The following is a 19,586-nucleotide window of genomic DNA, read 5'->3' on the forward strand; positions in this document are numbered from 1 at the left end:
ATGGCAGCGGATGCGACTGATTACAAAGGGCAAATAGAGTGGGAGAGCTGGTATACTTAGAACCAAGCATAAAGAAACACCAGTCTGTAAGGGATGGATAGAAAAAGAAGAGTCTACTCTGGAAACACAGAAGGCATAGCAAGGGAGGTCATTTTACTACCAGGAGAATGTGCAGCCACAGCATCTGATGGCAGACTGTTTCCAAGAAGCAGCTGAATGCTGCTGAGATGCCAAAAATATGAGGGGTAAGGACTGCACATTGGATTTAATGATAAAGCTGTCATTGCGAGATGTTTATCATATAGCTCTTTTAACTTCTGACAGTACAAGTAACAAAAAAAGAGATGAAGAAAGAACATTAAAAATGTTATATGATGAAAAAGTTTTAAATTAATGAAAGTTATTACAGCTTTTTATATCTCAGATATAGAATGCAATATATTTTCATTTATTCACGAAAAATTTGAAAAAAATTAGGCCAGTCGTGGTAGCTCACGCCTGTAATCCCAGCACTTTGGGAGGTCAAGACGGGCAGATCACTTGAGGTCAGGAGTTCGAGACCAGCGTGGCCAACATGATGAAACCTTGTCTATACTAAAACAAAAATGAGCTGGGCATGGTGGTGGGTGCCTGTAATCTCAACTACCTGGGAGGCTGAGGCAAGAGAATTGCTTCAACCCGGGAGGCAGAGGTTGCAGTGAGTTGAGATCATGCCACTACACTCCAGTCTGGGCAACAGAGGGAGACTCTGTCTCAAAAAAATTAAAAATAAATAAATAAAAAAGAAAGAAAAGAAGAAAAAATTAAACAGTATGTTTCAAGAAAAGCTAAATATAAAAACAGAATATATTTAAAAATTTTAAACCAAGGGTAAAAACAAAATTTTTAACATCTTCAAAAAGAAAATTTTCTGAATAACATTTGGTCAAAGATGGAACAAAACTAAAATTAAAGACTTTCAAAAATACTAAAAATAGAAACATGCACATCAAGGTTTGTGTATGTGATCTAAGATCTACTTATCACAAATCCACAGTTTTTAAATAGTTTCTCCATTTAAACAGACAGAATAGAAATAAAAGCAGCATGTAGTCCATGTAGAAAGTCTGTATTTTAAAAAAGAATGAAGATAATAAAGATAAACAGAGAAATAATTGATTGAGACAACAGGAAATGTGGAATTGATAAATCCGTAAGAATTCTTTTTTAAAATATTAATACAAATCAAATATGTTGCTTTTTACAAAAATATGCAAAATCTATAGGAACAAAACTATAAAAGTGCATTGTATACAGAAAAGATGTCTTGAGCAGACCATATTCTTAAATGTAAAAAATGAATATCCAAAGCTATGAGTTCTTTTGAAACTAATTTCGCTGTTGCTGTCACTGTTTAATTTTCTTAATCACTTTGGTGAAGACAGTGAGGAGACATGAAAACTTGGCAGTATTGTAAGGAGGTGAGAAAGAGATGAAAGTGCACTAAATGGCATCTCCTTTTACAACATGCTAACTAATCCACTCCAAATAACTAACATGTTTACCATTTAATATTGAACTATTCTCAGAATAAAGTCAAACTTTCTAAGTACAATAGAAAAAAATTCACATTCAATTTTATAATACAAATAAAATTTTAAATATACAATTAGAGATAATATTTGAAAAATATGTATCATGAAACACATACTGAATATATACTAAATATATAAGTAGTTCTTGTGAATCAAAAGGAAAAATAGGAATATCCCAGTTTCCACATAAGCATTTATGTGTACTTGTGTGGATATTTATAATAAATATACAGATAAATGTTCAATCACACAGGCAATCAAAAACTATCAGTTTAAAAAGTAATAAGAGTTTAAGTTCTGCCTATGTAATTAATGGAGGTAAAATCGACAAACTTTTTAGAGGCAAACTGAAATGTAAAACCAAGGCCCTAAAATACATACACATTTTGTCTCAGTAATTTTACTTATTGTATTTAAACCTAAAGGATACTGAACATGTGCACGAATATGTATTTATACGGTTTTCTACATTTAAATTATTTATATAATATGTATAATATATATTGATGTATAATATAAATTTAAGCAACAATTTATATTTCCCTTATGGAGCAGTTCTATGACAGGACATTATATAACCATTACAAATCATACTGTAGGGAACCATTTGTGAAAGATGTTAAAATATACATGATACACGGCGAAAAATAAGGTTACAAAATGAAGCATAGTGTAATTTTCAATAAAGCATTTAGATTCCTATATAGAATATGCAGCACTATTAATACATGAACTATATAAGGCTTTGACAACAGTGCCTTATTCAACATGATAGATAAGCCATGCTGTGGTACTGATCGTGGAAGGTGGTAGGTAGATGAATACCATCCTGCTTCCCACATGGCCATTGAATGGTGTATAAGGAATCTAAAAGATTATATACATCCCATTGAGGACTCACAGAAGTCCTGAAAATGCCAATGTTTTGGTAGAAGCATATGATCAGGACCAAGTAACCCCCAAGTTTAGGCACTTCAAAGATCGGATGCAAGGAAGTACCAGTAGAGATGCCAGAATATCACTCAAAAGCCAGATGAAGCTAATGGCATCTCCATGATTATCAGTCATCCCATAATAGAAATCCCTAGGCATCCAAAGGATACTGCAAGGAATCAAGAATCCCTTTGTTCCTGATGCTATGAAGACACAGTAAGCCAATCTCATTTACCTATATATTTTTAGGGGATAGGGAAGAAGGAAATTAAAATTCTAAAGAACTGCTGATTTTTCTGAAAAGATAGAGTCATCCAAACTTTTTAAACCAAGCCTGAGGGGAAGCTAAATTTTGAATAGACTTTGATATTTAGATGGAAAGTAAGCTATTTAAACTAGAAGAAACCAAGGTACCACTAACTGGTAAGTCTAAACAGCCTACGCTACTTGTAAAGGTTCGTGTATTCATTTTATTTTTCTGTGAAACAAGTTACTACTCTAAATCCATCACCAAGAAATAATCATTGTTCATATGTTAGTATACTTCCTTCTAGTCTTTTTATGTATTAAATTAAAATATTTTTAACTGATTAGTAGCCTACAGTTTTATTTAACATTATATAAATAATCACAGATGTATGCATAATATAACTCAGATGTGCAAGAAAAATTAAGGATGATAACAGAGAGTGATGGTCACAGGAAACAAACCTCTCCTAACGCAGCGGGGCTCATGAAGATGACAGTAGACATAGAAAATAAAAACAAGGCTGGGTGCGGTGGCTCACACCTGTAATCCCAGCACTTTGGGAGGCCGAGGCAGGCAGATCACCTGAGGTAGGGAGTTTGAGAACAGCCCGACCAACATGGAGAAACTCCATCTCTACTAAAAATACAAAATTAGCTGCACGTCATGGTGCATGCCTGTAATTCCGGCTACTCGGGAGGCTGAGGTAGAACCACTTGAACCCAGGAGGCGAGGTTGCAGTGAGCTGAGATCACGCCATTGCACCCCAGCCTGGGCAACAAGAGTGAAACTCCACCTCAAACCAAAAAAAAAAAAAAAGAAAAAAGAAAAAAGAAAAACAAAATTGCCTTTCTTGGTGTGGATTTGAAGTTATTTTATCTTTTCTCTTTCATGAATTTTCTATATTTTTACTATTTCACATAGTGAGCATGTATTATTTTCATGGCAAAAACTCAATATATATTTTATGTATCTGTAACTGTGGCTGCAGGAGCAAAGAATGAGAAAATTACTAAGCCCCCATATGAGCCTTTCTTCACAACAGTAAACAACTCGAGTGATATCTAACATTTCCTCCTTGTGAATTTTTTGGAACTAAACCATAATATTGAAAAAGTCTAGTGTTATGAGAACACTTCACTGCCAATTCAAAAACTGCTATGTATCAAACTTGAACTCAGAAGGTGTTAATGCTTAGGCCAATCGAAAGGAGTTCCCAAAGGATTGAAAGTCTATCACAACCCTAAGATTTTGTGTATGTACCTTCTCAAATTTAATAAAAACAGCTCATGTTGAGTCCAAATGTCACACTAACTGTGAGACTACGAGACTAATAGCAAGTGTGTTTTTAGATGGCAGCTGCAGGCAAGACAGACCCTGTGTGCAAGTGATGGAAAAGTAGCTGCTGCGCCGTTATGTCTCTGCCAACAACATTTCCATTCAATATCAGGAATGGCTGCAAAGAATAACCTCTTCCATTCTCCTCTATTATACATATGTGTATGCTTTACACAAATAAGTGAACAGTGGACATACATGATTTCTGCAAACAAGACTCACACGGACTTACGCTTTCAGGTATACACCAACTTTAGATGTATGAAAGTTAACAATATACTTTAATGTTATGAGTGGGATATCATTCTCACTGACTTTAAAAAAATTATGAAACCACTAATAATACCTTGTTTTTAATACATAGTTTGACTATATAGAGAGACATTTCTATATAATACTTTCCTAATACTATTCCTTTGCTATTTGCCTTCACAAATCCACAGTAAAAAATTAAAAAGTCTTTATCTGTGAGTTGTAAAAAACGGATATCAATCATAGGAGGCTTTTAAATTCTCCATTTTCCACTCCCTTGGAAAAGTAGAGACTGTTATGTAAGCAAATATTCAAATAATTGTCTAAACACTTCTATAGAGAGATGGCAACGCACCAACTCACAATTGTTTGTTCATCAGCTTATACATATATGTTTCAAATTGGGATAAAAAAAGAGGTAAAGGGTCAATTTATTATAAAAATGTATAGGATTTTTAAAATCCTGACTTCATAGAAGTCAAGGATTGACTATGGTTGCAAATTCATCATCTTGGTAATTAAAAAGACAGGCCTGCTTTTGTCAATAAAGTTTTATTGAAACAGCTACAATTAATCATGCAAATACTGTCTATGAGTGCTTCTTTATTACAATGGTAGAGCTAAATAGTAAGGACAGAGATCATATGCCTTGCAAAGACAAAAATATTTACTATCTTGCCCTTTTAAGTAAAAGTTTTTGCTTACCCCTCATGTACGGCACGAACGAGTTCATATTGTATTTATTAATTTTTTGTTAAAAATAATATATTTTACATATATATATTTACTGTGTTTTACTGTGCTTAGCTTTATTGCTCTTCACAGATACTGTGTTTTTTTGTTTGTTTTTACAAATTGAAGATTGGTGACAATCCTTCGTGAAGGTCTACCAGCTCCATTTTTCCAACAGCATGTGCTTACTTCCTGTCTCTGTGTCACATTTTAGAATTTTTGCAGTGTTTTCAATGTTTTCATTATTATATCAGTCATGGTGGTCAGTGATCTTTGATATTACTATTGTAATTATTTTGGGGTGCCATGAACCACACCCAAAAGACGGTGAACTTAGTCAACAAATGTGTGTTCAGACTGCACCAACTGGTCAGACATTCCACCATCTCCCTCCCTCTTTTCCTTGGGCCTCACTATTTCATGAAACACAAAAATACAAAAGTTAGGCCAATCTATAACCCTACAATGGCCTCTCAGTGTTCATGAAAAAGAGTTACATGTCTCACACTTTAGATCAAAAGCTGGAAATGATTAAGCTAAGTGAGGAAGACATGCCAAAAGTAAAGAAAGGCTGAAAGTTAGGCTTCTTGTGCCAAACAGCCAAGTTGCGAATGCAAATAAAAAGTTTTTGAAGGAAATTAAAATTGCTACTCCAGTAAATACATGAATAATAAGAAAGCAAAACAGCCTTATTGCTGATGTGGAGAAAGTTACAGTTTTCTGGAGAGATCAAATCAGCCACAACATTCCCTTAAGCCAAATTCTAATCCAGAGCAAAGTCCCAAGAGAGTTACTTCAATTCTATAAAGGCTGAGAGAGGTGAGTAAGCCAAAGAAGAAAATTTGAAGCTGACAGACATTGGTTCATGAAGTTTAAGGAAAGAAGCCCTCTTCATAACACAAAAGTACAAGGTGAAGCAGCAATTGCTGATGGAGGATCTGCAGCAACTTATCCAGAAGATCTAGCTAAGATCATTGATGGCGGTGGCTATCACTGATGAATGTGGTCTGGAACTGAATGCACAATATTTCTCAGGTATGCCTCTGTGTGTCTGTGTGTGTGTGTGTGTGTGTGTGTGTGTGTGTGTGTGTGTATTCCCACAGGTCCTATACAGAACAATATATCAAAGGGACTTAGACACAGTTTGTATCTGCTACTCATTGGTTTACTACTCTTCACCAAAAAATGTTACAATTTAGTTAATATTTATGTTAAAATTTCAGATAATAGTTATTTAGTTTCCTTAGCAATGCAAATGACAATAATATAAAGTTTCTCAGGCAATACTTTTTCTTTATGGATAAAAAAAAAAACAAGCAAAATTTTTACTTAGTGGTCCTTCCAGTTTGGATTTACAAGCATGTAAATGAATGGTGCACTCTTTGCAACTATTGAAACATAATGGTACTAAGGCACCTGTCATTTTCATTAAACAAGGCAAGAGTTTATCTGAATTGTGGGACTGGGAGGGAAGTTGGTATAAATAAAACACTTTCTGGGATCTGAGTAAAGGTAGTGGAAGAGCAGCTGAGAAAAAACCTCAGAGTAAAGCTTTCCCTGGAGATTACACCAAGAATGCCTCGAATTATTTTATAGGACAATTTCCCATTCTTAACATGCCTAATTTTTACATTATGGTACATTAATTTTATATCATCATATAATTTAATTTTTGTATTATATTACAAATATAATTCTTAAACTATTTTCTCAGTTGGATAGGATATATCTTCAAGTAGGATTTTCAAGAATGTTTTGTGTATAATGGTTTCTGAGTTCTTGTATATGTCAGTACGTCTGGCTTCATCCATAAAAAATTTATAACCTAACCCTATATAATAATGTAAAGCCACAGCCTTTTTCTCCCAGAAATCAGTAGATACTGTTCCATCGGGTTCTACAGGGAAGTATAATGCTGGCCTGATTTTAGCATGTAAAAGTAAAAACAAAACTGTAGATTCAGTAATCTTTTTATCAAGTTTTTGCACTAACTGTTCTTCTCCAAGAACACTTAAAATTATTTAGTAATGTCCAGCTCTTTGTCTTGCATATCTAACATCTTCTCTCTCATCCATTTGAAGCTTTTTTTCAACTTTCTTTAGCATTTAGGAAGAGCTTATTGTGTTTGTCTTCCACATTACAGACATGATTTCTCAGTGTTAAATCTTTTCTGCTGGCTCTGTGGATTTAATGTGGCCACTGCATTTTAAAATTTCATTATTTAGTGCATTACACTTTTCTTCATGACCTTTTTTCTTTAGATGGTTCTCTTTGTATAGATTTCCTATTCTGTTTTACAATAACTATATCTTCTTACACTCCACTGAGACAGCTGGCCAATTTTCCTACAAGCTTTTCCTATTTCCCCTTTGAGTCTCCAGGATGAATTTTGAAAATCTCCTTTTCAATGTAAAATTTTAAACATTCATTGTTGAATTTTTAAATACATTCTAATGATAGGAGATTTATACAGAAAAGGTATTGGAGAAAGCCAAAAGTATACAGCCTGGCCATCATAGACCCTGGTGAGTTTTTGGAATCTATCAGGTTTTTATATCTTTTGTTTTTGTAGAATTAAAATGTAATTTTCTTCTCTGAACAATTCCAGTTTCTAATTTTATCTCTGGCAATGGAGCTTCATATTGGGAGGCAGTGTTTATTCATCTTTCCCAAAACTGCCCACCAGCCCCTTCTATGTGTTAGCAAATGTTTCGCTGTGAAGCATATGGAAATAACAAAAGAGATACAGAGAAAGTCATAAAGAGAATAGGGTAGGTGGATAATATTCTGATGTGTTAAAATAACAACAACAGTAATGACAGTGGCTATGACTACCAAAATTCAATAGCTTATTAGTTTCTTTCTCCTAATTCCCTACTCGTTCTTTCTCCCTTGATTTGCTATCAATGAATGCAGACAGAAGGATATTAATGAGAATAGAGGTGGACTTTGAAGATAGGACTGTAGAAGACTCAAAAGTAGCAGACAAGCATTAGAAAGACAGCTGCTCATCCTTCAAGAGGTTTCTAAACTGAAGACAAAAGACAGGGGCACAAGATGATTTTCAAATTCAAGTAGGATTACTCTTTCTTTTCCTAGCTTGTTGAATTTTTTAATGAAGCGGTGTTAATGATCCATCAACTAAGATTTTCAACTCAAAAATATTGGGCTAAAATTAGTTATTATGTTAAATACTATATATAGTATAATAATAAATGCAATGTTAATGAATATATGTTAATGAATTTCAGTGTTTTATGACATGTCTTTATTTATTTATTTATTTATTTATTTATTTATTTATTTATTTATTTATTTTTAGACGAAGTCTCGCTCTGTCGCCCAGGCTGGAGTGCAGTGGCCGGATCTCAGCTCACCGCAAGCTCCGCCTCCCGGGTTCCCGCCATTCTCCTGCCTCAGCCTCCAAGTAGCTGGGACTACAGGCGCCCGCCACCTCGCCCGGCTAATTTTTTGTATTTTTCAGTAGAGACGGGGTTTCACCGTGTTAGCCAGGATGATCTTCATGTAGGGAAATAAACATTAAAAATGAGGCAGGTGAATGTTTGAGAGTAGCAGAGTGAGGATCATAAAGCCAGAGAAATCAGACAACATGTATTGACTCAGGCAAAGAGAAGCTATGGCATGCTACATGAAGCTATGCCCTACATGAAGATCGATCTCCTGACCTCGTGATCCGCCCGTCTCGGCCTCCCAAAGTGCTGGGATTACAGGCTTGAGCCACCGCGCCTGGCCTATTTATTTATTTATTTGAGACGGAGTCTCACCCTGTCGCCCAGGCTGGAGTGCAGTGGTGTGATCTCAGCTCACTGTAATCTCCACCTCCCAGGTTCAGGCCATTCTCCCACCTCAGCCTCCTGAGTAGCTGGGACTACAGGTGTCCACTACCACACGTGGTAATTTTGTTTCCATATTTTGAGTAGAGACGAGGTTTCACCATGTTAGCCAGGATGGTCTCAATCTCTCAACCTAGTGATCTGCCTGCCTCAGCCTCCCAAAGTGCTGGGATTACAGGCGTGAGCCACTATGCCCGGCCGACATGTCATTATTTTATATTGTCTATGTCTTCAAAGACATTTTATTCCATTTATCTTATGTTTTATTACTATATCATAGTTGTATATATTTTGGGGGTACATGTGATATTTTGATACTTGTATATGATGTGTAGGTCAGAGTAACTGGGATATTCATCACCTCAAAAATTTATCTTTGTGTGGTGAACATTACAATTCTTGTAAGTATTTGGAATCATAGAATAAATTATTGTTAGCTGTAATTAGAAATTTAGTTTTGGCTACATTAGATGTAGCTATTCTGGAGCCATTTAAAGCGTAAGCCCTAGTTCTAAATTCTTAAGTCTGCTTCATGTGGCAACTCTTCTTCTGTGTTTCTCCGGTCCTGCCTGTAATCTCATGCTTGTCTACTGAGAGTCTTTCCTTATTCTGCATAACTCCTGTGAGGACTAGCTACTGTCTTCAACCCTTCAGGATAAAAAGGTGATCATTACATGGCTCTAGTAGGAGTGATTCTTGGTGTCCAGTGGTCTAGAACACAATCATGTTGAGGATAATGACTTCTAAAATCCAAACTTCTTGTGCTTCTACTGTAATATATAAGCTTGCTTTATCCTTCCAGGTAATGTGAATAACTTGGCTTTTTCTTCTTGCAGTTGGCTCTTACGTAGTGTGCTTAGATTCAAGAGCATGCCATAGCTTCTCTTTGCCTGAGTCAATACATGTTGTCTGATTTCTCTGGCTTTATGATCCTCACTCTGCTACTCTCAAACATTCACCTGTCTCATTTTTAGTGTTTATTTCCCTACATGAAGATCATATTTTAATAATCTAGTTTCCTGTCTAATTTCCCTGAAATTGGGGTTCTATTTTCATATTTGTGCAGTCATGCCTACCCTAACCAATTTTGTTAATAATTGCCAATTTGACCTGCCCTGTCTATGGTGTCCTCACTGGCTTAGGTTAACATGGAATCCCTGGGGACTTCAGAGTCTACCAAAAGAGTACAGTACTATTAAATAAATATGTGCACTAATGTGAGCATAAGGCAGGAACCCAAATGCCAGAAATTTCACACTCTGCTGTAGATTTCAGCAATTATAAAGTGTTAGCTTTTTAAAAGTTGCTAATTTAATGAGATTTAGAACCTTAACAGGATTTTATATAATGTAGCATTCAGCATTTTTAATGTTATTACAGGTTTGTTTAAAAGGCAGAGAAACAAATTGATTAGTCATGGTCCAGAGGTACTCTTAACAACCAATAAGCTCTCAAATCCCTCTACCTTATTATAGCAACTGATTTAATTTTGTTGTACAATACTGTCTATTAGCATAGCATGTTTTATTCAGTTATCTCCAGTCGTTTTTAGACTAATAAATTTCTGAAAGCCTTACTACAAACAAGAAGTCCAAAGGTGAGTCAAATAGGAATTACTTCCAGAAACAGCAACCATAAGCACTTGAGGAAAAGACACAAGAATTATTACAAGATCAAAGCTCAAATTATTGGCTAGATATCAAGGTGTCCAAGAAATATAGCTCAAACCACAAATGAAAGTAACATATGTAATGTTAAATTTTCTAGTAGCCATATTTTAAAAGTTTAAATAAAAAAGCAGGTGAGGTTAACTTTAGTAATATATTTTATAAAACCCCAATATATCCAAGTTAACATTTTGTTATTAAATCATCTGCAAGTGTGTGCTAAGAATTAAAGACCTGGTGTGTATCTTACACTGATAGAACATTTCATTTTGGATTAGTCATATCTCAAGTAATCGATAGTTACATAGGACTAGTGGCCACCATAGTAGACAGTTCAGGTCTAGATTTTTACATCATCATTATGCCTTTAGAAAAAATATTCTAGAGAAAAAATAATAATTGATAAGTATGTGAGGTAATGAAAATGTTAACTGGGCTTGATTTAGCTATTTCACAATGCATACATGTTTCAAAATGTTGCACAGACTATATATAAATTGTCAATTAAAAATTTTAAATGATATAAAATAATTAATATGAGAGACAACAGTTATTTTCTCTTACCTGCACAAATCTTCTTTAATGTGAAGGGAAATCAATTCCTTAGGAATATGAAAGGAAAGAATGCTCTCTGACATTTGCTCACGAATTCGCATCCACTTATTGTCAGACGTGGGAAATCTATATAATTTACATACTGGGTTCTTTAACACTGGAAGAAAAGGAAAAAATAATAGTTAAATTCTAAGCAAATGCATGTCAGGCAAAGCCCAATTAACAAAACCATTAGTCAAGGTAGCACTTTTATTATTCATTTGATCCAAAATTTTTTTTTTATCAAAATCCATTAGTGTATCTGAATTTCTAAGAATTTCATTTTCACATTTTTTTCAGTAGCTTCTGAGACATACAATCTTTGTTAAATTAAAAGAAAAAATTATACATCAAACTCCAAATCATAAATGTGGCTACTGTGGCTTTCTAATTTATTACCTATTGATTCTTCTCTTCTTCTAAAGTTTTATAAAGTGTATGTGTCTACAAATATACATTAAAGCATAAATATGTACACATAACATACACTTTGAACAAATATATTTCTGAATTTCTTCTGATCACTTTTAGTCAACTTTACCTATTTACATGGTAGGTCACAAACTGGTATGTTATTTTAGGAGTTACAAAAGGTCTTACTAAATGTTATTTCTTACATGTCAGAAAGGTTCACTCTTTTGTCTTAAAATCTGTTAAAATTCAAATACCAAGCATACTTTAGTACCTATAAGTCAATAACACACTTTCCTGAAACCACATATTATCAGAAGCAAGGCAGAGAGACTGTGAAGAAATCGTATTTAGTATGTAGGGGAAAGTAACAAAGTCACATAAGCAAGAATTTTTTAAAAAGATTCAGAAAAAGCATATAGGATTAGATATTATGATAACATTTGATACTTATTAGTGAAGCCAGTACTCACACCACACTTTCAAGTCATCGGGGCAGAATTTCATTTCCATTGCTCTTCAGCAATGAATGCCTATGTCACACTTACTTACACACCAAAGCTTAGCGGGCAATAAAATATCAAGTCAGTCACCAGTTAAGAATCTATGATTAGTTGGCTTCAGTTTCAATAAAGCTAATTAAAAACATTATTTGATATTGAAGCAGAAGGCTTCAAATAATATTGAACATGGTATGTGGGCTAGATCTCCTCAATGTACAGGGAAAAATTCTTTTCAAAATATTACAGTTTGTAAGAACACTGTATTTCATTCACTACTTGGGTAAAAATACATATTTTTGAACACTGAAATGAGGATCTATTCATCCCTCTGCAATCATCCATTCTCAAAGGTACACTCGAGACATTATCATTATCAAAACTAGTACCATAATGGAAACTTTGATTTTGAACATCCCATTCTTCAACCATCAGATTCAAAACTTCTAGTATACTTACATACCTCCTGCCAAGAATTAGAGTGCTCACTTTTCAACAGCACCAATAGAAGCCAGAAGAAAGTACACTATTTCTAGCATGTTGAGAGAAAATACTGCATTTTAAAATCTAGAGTGGTATCCCCCTAAAGATTATCTTTTGAATATAAGCACAATATTTAAATGCTGTCAGTTTGGTTCTTTACAGAATATATACTTAGAGTTTATTATCTTTACTTTCTTTTTCCTGAAATATAAGAACTTACAGCCGATCAATAAAAGAAAAAGTTTTATTCATTTGTGAAGTGACAGTGTTTCAAAGATATAAGAATTTGATTACTCCTTCTATTACAGTATCTCTGGAATAGGAAGAGAACAAATATGTACTAAATTCGTTATGGTGTCCATATACCAAATATGGGATCTCATGAATTCCCAATATACCTAACATGGTTAGGAATATGCATGCATCATTTTATGGTAAAACAAACTTCAGTCCTTAAAATGGCCAAATTGTTTCTTATTTAGCAACATATATAAATATTTAGTTATTTGGTTTATCTAGACTCAGTATAAGTGCTATTTTTTAACCTCTTTTTTTTTTCATGATTACACAGAACTTTTGTATCTCCTAAAGTATGGTTAAAAATCCTTGGATTTTGCTTGCCTTTTATATATACATCAATAATAATTTTTTAGAAAAGTTGTATTTTTAATTATGTCACAAAATATAAAAGTCTTCATTTTCTCTGTTGATCTCAAAACAAATCCTTCTACTTTTTAGTTTACTGTTTTCATATATATATACACACACACACACACACACACACACACACACACATATATATATATATATATATATATATATTTTTTTTTTTTTTTTTTTTTTTTTTTTTGAGACAGGATCTCACTCCATCACCAAGGCCGGAGCTTAATAGTGTGAGTTCAGTGATCTTCCTGTCTCATCCTCCCAAGCAGCTGGGACTACAGGAGCATGTCTTTTTTTTTTTTTTTTTTTTTTTTTTTTTTGTGAAGTCAGAGTTTCACCATTATTACCCAGGCTGGTCTTAAACTCCTGGACTCAAGCTATCCCCCCATTTCAGCCTCTCAAGGTGCTGAGATTACAAGTGTAAGCCACCACACCTGGCCTTATTGTTTCCATTCTAATACTCTTCAGTGCACTCTGAATATAAACCTTTGATGAGATAGATTAAGCAGAAATCAAGGGTGGTTTGATTAATGAACTCCAGAACTCTCCTGTAACTACCAGGTACACAGCATCCAAGGACTCTCCAGGAATGCTGCTATTTATAAAGAAAATACTTGGAACAATTTAAAACCCAGGCACTTTAGTTATGCAAAAAATTGCCAGTGATGTTGCCTATTTAAATTTTGTGCTATAGGTTCTGATGTTTTGAGACTCATAGGTCTCCAAACATTAGTAGTAAATTGCATATCTTTATCATTATCTCAATGTAGGTATAATGGAATCTACTTTGCAACCCAGTTTGACCCAGCAGCGTTGCTTATTAAACACCTATCACGTCTGAAGCAAGTATCATAAAATGCAGTATATGTATGTATCGTATGTATCCTATGTATCATAAAATTCAGTATAACACAGTATTATTTTTAAAATGAATAAATTGGGTCTGAACTTTAAATACCATGCAAATTTGTTGCACTGGTTACACAAAGAGCAAATAAAATGTTCTCAACTCAAAATTCTTGATGGTCTGATGGCAGGGAGGTTTTGCTATCATCACATAAAAGAAAGGCATGGTACTCATGTATCTAATATTGAACAATGGGCCACAAAAGATGAATGTTTTGCCAACTTAAAAAAAAAAAGATTATTCTCTATAGCATAGACACTCTGCTCACACACACTCCAGCTGTGTAAATAAGGAAATGACTGTGTGAATGACTTTCATCTCTGGCTCTCCACTGGTGGCAAGTATTTATTCATGCAGGAGATGACTTGCTGTCCATACAATAGGCTTATCTCAATAACAGTAACTATGTAATATCTATTATAAGCTCTTTTTAAAGAGAGCCCTGTGTGTATTCTCATCTTCATTTTTTCACTACTTTTGCCATACAATTGCTAAAAATATCATGTGACCGATTATATCAAAAGAAAAGTAGTTGAGATATTTTAGACCATATCATTGTATTGTGAAAACAATGTGAGTAAAGTTCTGAACTAGTCCAGATCTTGATTGACACATTCCCCTTGAGATGAACACATAGAAGGAAAGTAAATGGCAGACTTTTCTTTCCTTTGAAATTGCAGCACAACTCAAATTTCTATATTGTTTCTCCCAGACTGTAATAGGGATATTTAACAAGGTAGCATGACACCTGCTTTTTCATGGGATTCACTAATTGTGAAAGCCAAACTGCTGCAGTTCTAAATTATCCAAAGTAAGGATGCCAAGGAAATGTTCAACAAAGCTAACACAGATAAAAAAGACTGCTGCTCAAGTCACCTTGGAGCAGAGAAGATAAACCAAAGAGATACCATAGAAATGGCCTTCTCTCTGCTGTTTCTGTAAACAAAGCTATGCTAGGAATATCAGTGGGTTCACTGGAGAAGAAATTTTGGAAATATAGATTCAGGGTCCGGGGATAATCAAAAAGCTCAAACATTTATTTCACCAGGTTATCGTTTGTATGTTTCTCCAGAGGAAGCTAATCTGTGATTATCTTCACACACTTTCTTGCTTCCAGTACATGATAGAAGCAGCATATTTCAATGAATCCAACTTGATTGGCTTCAGGCCATACAGATTCATTATTTTACTACACTGCAGATTCTTGTAGAGAATCTATTCATTCCATAGTTTTAATTATGTAGTTGTTTAATTAATTATTCAGCTAAATGTACCTATATTGCCTATTCTCCAAAAGCTACATTATACTTTCTAAGGATAAGTCTGTAATCCAATTAGATACTGACACATCTTCATTTGTATTTGAAAATATCTTAGACTTAAACACATAATAAATGAACATTGGCTCTTTTAAAGATTGGATGAGCACTGAGAAACCTAAACAGAAATTACAAAAACATTATCCTTAGCATGGCTTCAGACAAGTGAGCGTAAGAAAAACCTGAGAGGAACTCAGAAAATACAGCAAACAGACACCCTGAATCCAGCCAAACTCACAAGCTCTTGGCCAAAAATAAGTAAAACTATTACAGATGTCATAATAAAATACACATGCATTATTTGTCTGCAGTTGGTGACAACTGGTGAATTTCACCTGTAGAATTTGGATTTTAGATCCCAGGTGGTTAGAAAAAGGACTGGCCTTAGGTCTGTTCATTGTGCTTCAGTGAGTGAAGGACACAATTTGTAAAGCTAGAAGCTAGCTCCTATTTCAAGCTGAGAAAACCGGACAACCTGTACTCTATCGCACTCATCAAGTTGTTTCTTGCCAGTATGCCTCTGGTCAAGGCATTCCATGTAAATCACAGGAACTCCCCACTTTCCTAACCACATGTAATCATCCTATAAACTTAGCTCAGCTATCACCTCCTCCAGGAAGCCTTCTTCCCTATGTAGATTTCTCTCCTTTTTACATCACACCCCCATTTCTATCATGGATCTTACCAACTGTACTATAGTAGTCTGTTTAGTAGTCCATGTCTCCTGTGGGAATATGAGCTTTGTGTGTGTGGAGGGGAGAGTGGTGGAGAGAGCTGTGTAGTTTTTCTAGTTCTCTTTTTTTCCCTCCTGCACTTACCATAATGCCCAGTAAATAAAAACATTCCACAGAAATGAGTCTTAGATCTTACAACTCAGATGTTTCTCGTCATTAATCTCCCCATGAAGAGAGCAGGTAGGACACCAACAATTGTGGAAATTGAGAGGGGAAAATGCAAGAGGGAAGAGCATAATCAAAAGCCCCAATGCAAGAGAGAGCACAGGGATCAGAATCAGGGAAAAGATTAACCATAACGAAAGACCCCTTCATGTTCTCATACAAAATGTAAACTTTTTGACTATTATCACTTTCTTGCCTGTATTAGTTTTCTACTCGTTTACCTAAAGGAGGAAGAGGAGGAGATAAACGGATTTACAAAGATAGTTGAAGCATTTAAAGTCATCTAAGAGATGGTCCTATTATTATTAGACAGCGAAGTTTACCCTTCCATTTGAAGCTACTTGACATCTTAAGTTAAATCCCGTATTAGCACACAGTAATGAAAACATACGGAAATTTCAAAAGAGCAAAGCCACTGGATTGCATCACGTTTGTTAAAACAGCAAAGGGCAAATAAATCTAGGGAGGAAGTCAAAAGGATCAAGGGCCAATGTTATAAACCAAGATGGCCCCAAATTTTACATACCAGAGACTTACAACCATTGAGGCAAAACCCATTTAAATCACACGGAGAAAATATATTTTGTTAATATAAAATGAATATCATCTGATATTCAACAAGGTAGTGAATTTAGTAATGCATGAATGAAAGGAAAAACAAGGAAAAACTTAGCATTTGCTTTTGGCTGGAATTCATCAGGACTCAAAATGAGTACAGTAGGGACTAGTTTTGACTATCTTAAAATATTCTGAATCATGCATTGCTTTGGATGGGGGTGGTAATGAGGAGAAAGTTATCTCAATATTTAGCTCAATTGTGTGGTATTGTGAAAGTCAATTAAAATCTATGGTGCTACATGAAGTAGAACAAACTTTATTATTATTGTTATTATTATACTCAAGTTCTGGGATACATGTGTAGAACATGCAGGTTTGATACATAGGTATACACGTTCCATGGTGGTTTGGTGCACCCATCAATACGTCATCTACATTAGGTATTTCTCCTAATGCTATCCTTCCCCTAGCCCCCCATCCTCCAACAGGTCCCAGTGTGTGATGTTCCCCTCCCTGTGTCCATGTGTTCTCATTGTTCAACTCCCACTTATGAGTGAGAACATGTGGTTTTTGGTTTTCCGTTCCTGTGTTAGTTTGCTGAGAATGATGGTTTCCAGCTTCATCCAGGTTCCTGCAAAGGACATGAACTCATCCTTTTTTATGGCTGCACAGTATTCCATGGTGTATATGTGCTCCCCCACTTTTTTTTTTTTTTTTTTTTTTTTTTTTTTTTTTTTTTTTGAGACAGTCTCACTCTCTCTCCCAGTCTGGAGTGCAGTGGTGTAATCTCGGCTCACTGCAAGCTCTGCCTTCTGGGTTCATGCCTCAGTCTACCAAGTAGCTGGGACTACTACAAGCACCCACCACCATGCCCGGCTAATTTTTTGTTGTTGTTGTATTTTTAGTAGAGATGGGGTTTCACTGTGTTAGCCAGGATGGTCTCGATCTCCTGACCTTGTGATCCACCTGTCTTGGCCTCCCAAAGTGCTAGGATTACAGGTGTGAGCCACCGTACCCGGACCACATTTTCTTTATCCAGTCTATCACTGATTGGCATTTGGGTTGATTCCAAATCTTTGCTATTGTGAACAGTGCTACAATAAACATACGTGTGCATGTGTCTTTATAGTAGAATGATTTATAATTCTTTGGATATATACTCAGTAATGGGATTACTGGGTCATATGTCTGTGGGCCACATAAATGTCTTTTCAGAAGTGTCTGTTCATACCCTTCACCCACTTTCGGATGGGTTTTTTTCCTTGCAAATTTGTTTACGTTCCTTGTAGATTCTGGATATTAGCCCTTTGTCAGATGAATAAATTGCAAAAATTGTCTGCCATTCTTTAGGTTACCTGTTCACTCTGATGATAGTTTCTTTTGTGTGCAGAAGTTCTTTAATTTAATTAGATCCCATTTGTCAATTTTGGCTTTGGTTGTCATTGCTTTTGGTGTTTTGGTCACGAAGTCTTTGTCCATGCCTATGTCCTGAATGGTATTGCCTAGATTTTCTTCCTGGGTTTTTATGGTTTTAGGTCTTATGTTTAAGTCTTTAATTCATCTTGAGTTAATTTTTGAATAAGTTGTAAGGAAAGGGTCCAGTTTCAGCTTTTCTACATATGGTTAGCCAGTTTTTCCAACACCATTTATTAAATAGGGAATCCTTGCCCCAATGCCAGTATTTTACTGAGGATTTTTGCATCGATGTTCATCAAGGATATTGGCCTGAAATTTTCTTTTTTTGTTGTGTCTCTGCCAGGTTTTTGTATCAGGATGATGCTGGCCTCATAAAACGAGTTATGGAGGAGTCCCTCTTTTTCTATTGTTTGGAATCATTTCAGAAGGAATGGTACCTGCTCCTCTTTGCTTGTGTCAGGTTTGTCAAACATCAGATGGTTCTAGATGTGTGCCGTTATTTCTGAGGCCTCTGTTCTGTTCCAATATGTGTGTGTGTGTGTGTGTGTATCTGTTTTGATACTGGTACCATGCTGTTTTGATTACTGTAGCCTTAGAGTATAGTTTGAAGTCAGGTAATGTGATGCCTCCAGCTTTGTTCTTTTGGCTTAGGATTGCCTTTGCTATATGGGCTATTTTTTTGTTGTTCCATATGAAGTTTAAAGTAGTTTTTTCTATTTCTGTGAAGAAAGTCAATGGTAACTTGATGGGGATAGCATTGAATCTACAAATTACTTTGGGCAGTATAGCCACTTTCATGATATTAATTCTTCCTATCCATGAACATAGAATGTTTTTCCATTTGTTTGTGTCTTTTCTTATTTCCTTGAACAGTGGTTTGTAGTTCTCCTTCCAGAGGTCCTTCACATCCCTTTTAAGTTGTATTCCTAGGTATTTATTCTCTTTGTAGCAATTGTGAATAGGAATGATTTGTGAATCACTCATGATTTGGCTCTCTGTCTATTATTGCTGTATAGGAATGCTTGTGATTTTTGCACATTGATTTTGTATTCTGAGACTTTGCTGAAGCTGCTTATCAGCTTAAGGAGATTTTGGGCTAAGATGATGGGGTTTTCTAAATATATAATCATGTCATCTGAAAACAGAGACAATTCAACTTCCTCTTTTCCTATTTGAATACACTTTATTTCTTTCTCTTGCCTGATTGCCCTGGCCAGAAATTCCAATACTATGTTGAAT

At 35.1% G+C, this 19,586-nt stretch overlaps 1 protein-coding gene across 4 annotated transcripts in view; it reads right to left on the reverse strand.

Annotated features, from left to right (window-relative positions):
- Positions 1-19,586, reverse strand: part of INPP4B (inositol polyphosphate-4-phosphatase type II B) — an 855,326-nt gene that overhangs the window by 207,398 nt on the left and 628,342 nt on the right. For all 4 annotated transcript variants that reach the window (XM_030917305.1, XM_030917308.1, XM_030917317.1 and 1 more), the window contains one exon: positions 11,162-11,309. In XM_030917305.1, the coding sequence (XP_030773165.1) occupies positions 11,162-11,309 (148 nt within the window). The remainder of the gene's footprint in view (positions 1-11,161; positions 11,310-19,586) is intronic.

The sequence above is a fragment of the Rhinopithecus roxellana genome, chromosome 2 (genome assembly GCF_007565055.1).
Source record: "Rhinopithecus roxellana isolate Shanxi Qingling chromosome 2, ASM756505v1, whole genome shotgun sequence".
Taxonomy (NCBI): Eukaryota; Metazoa; Chordata; class Mammalia; order Primates; family Cercopithecidae; genus Rhinopithecus; species Rhinopithecus roxellana.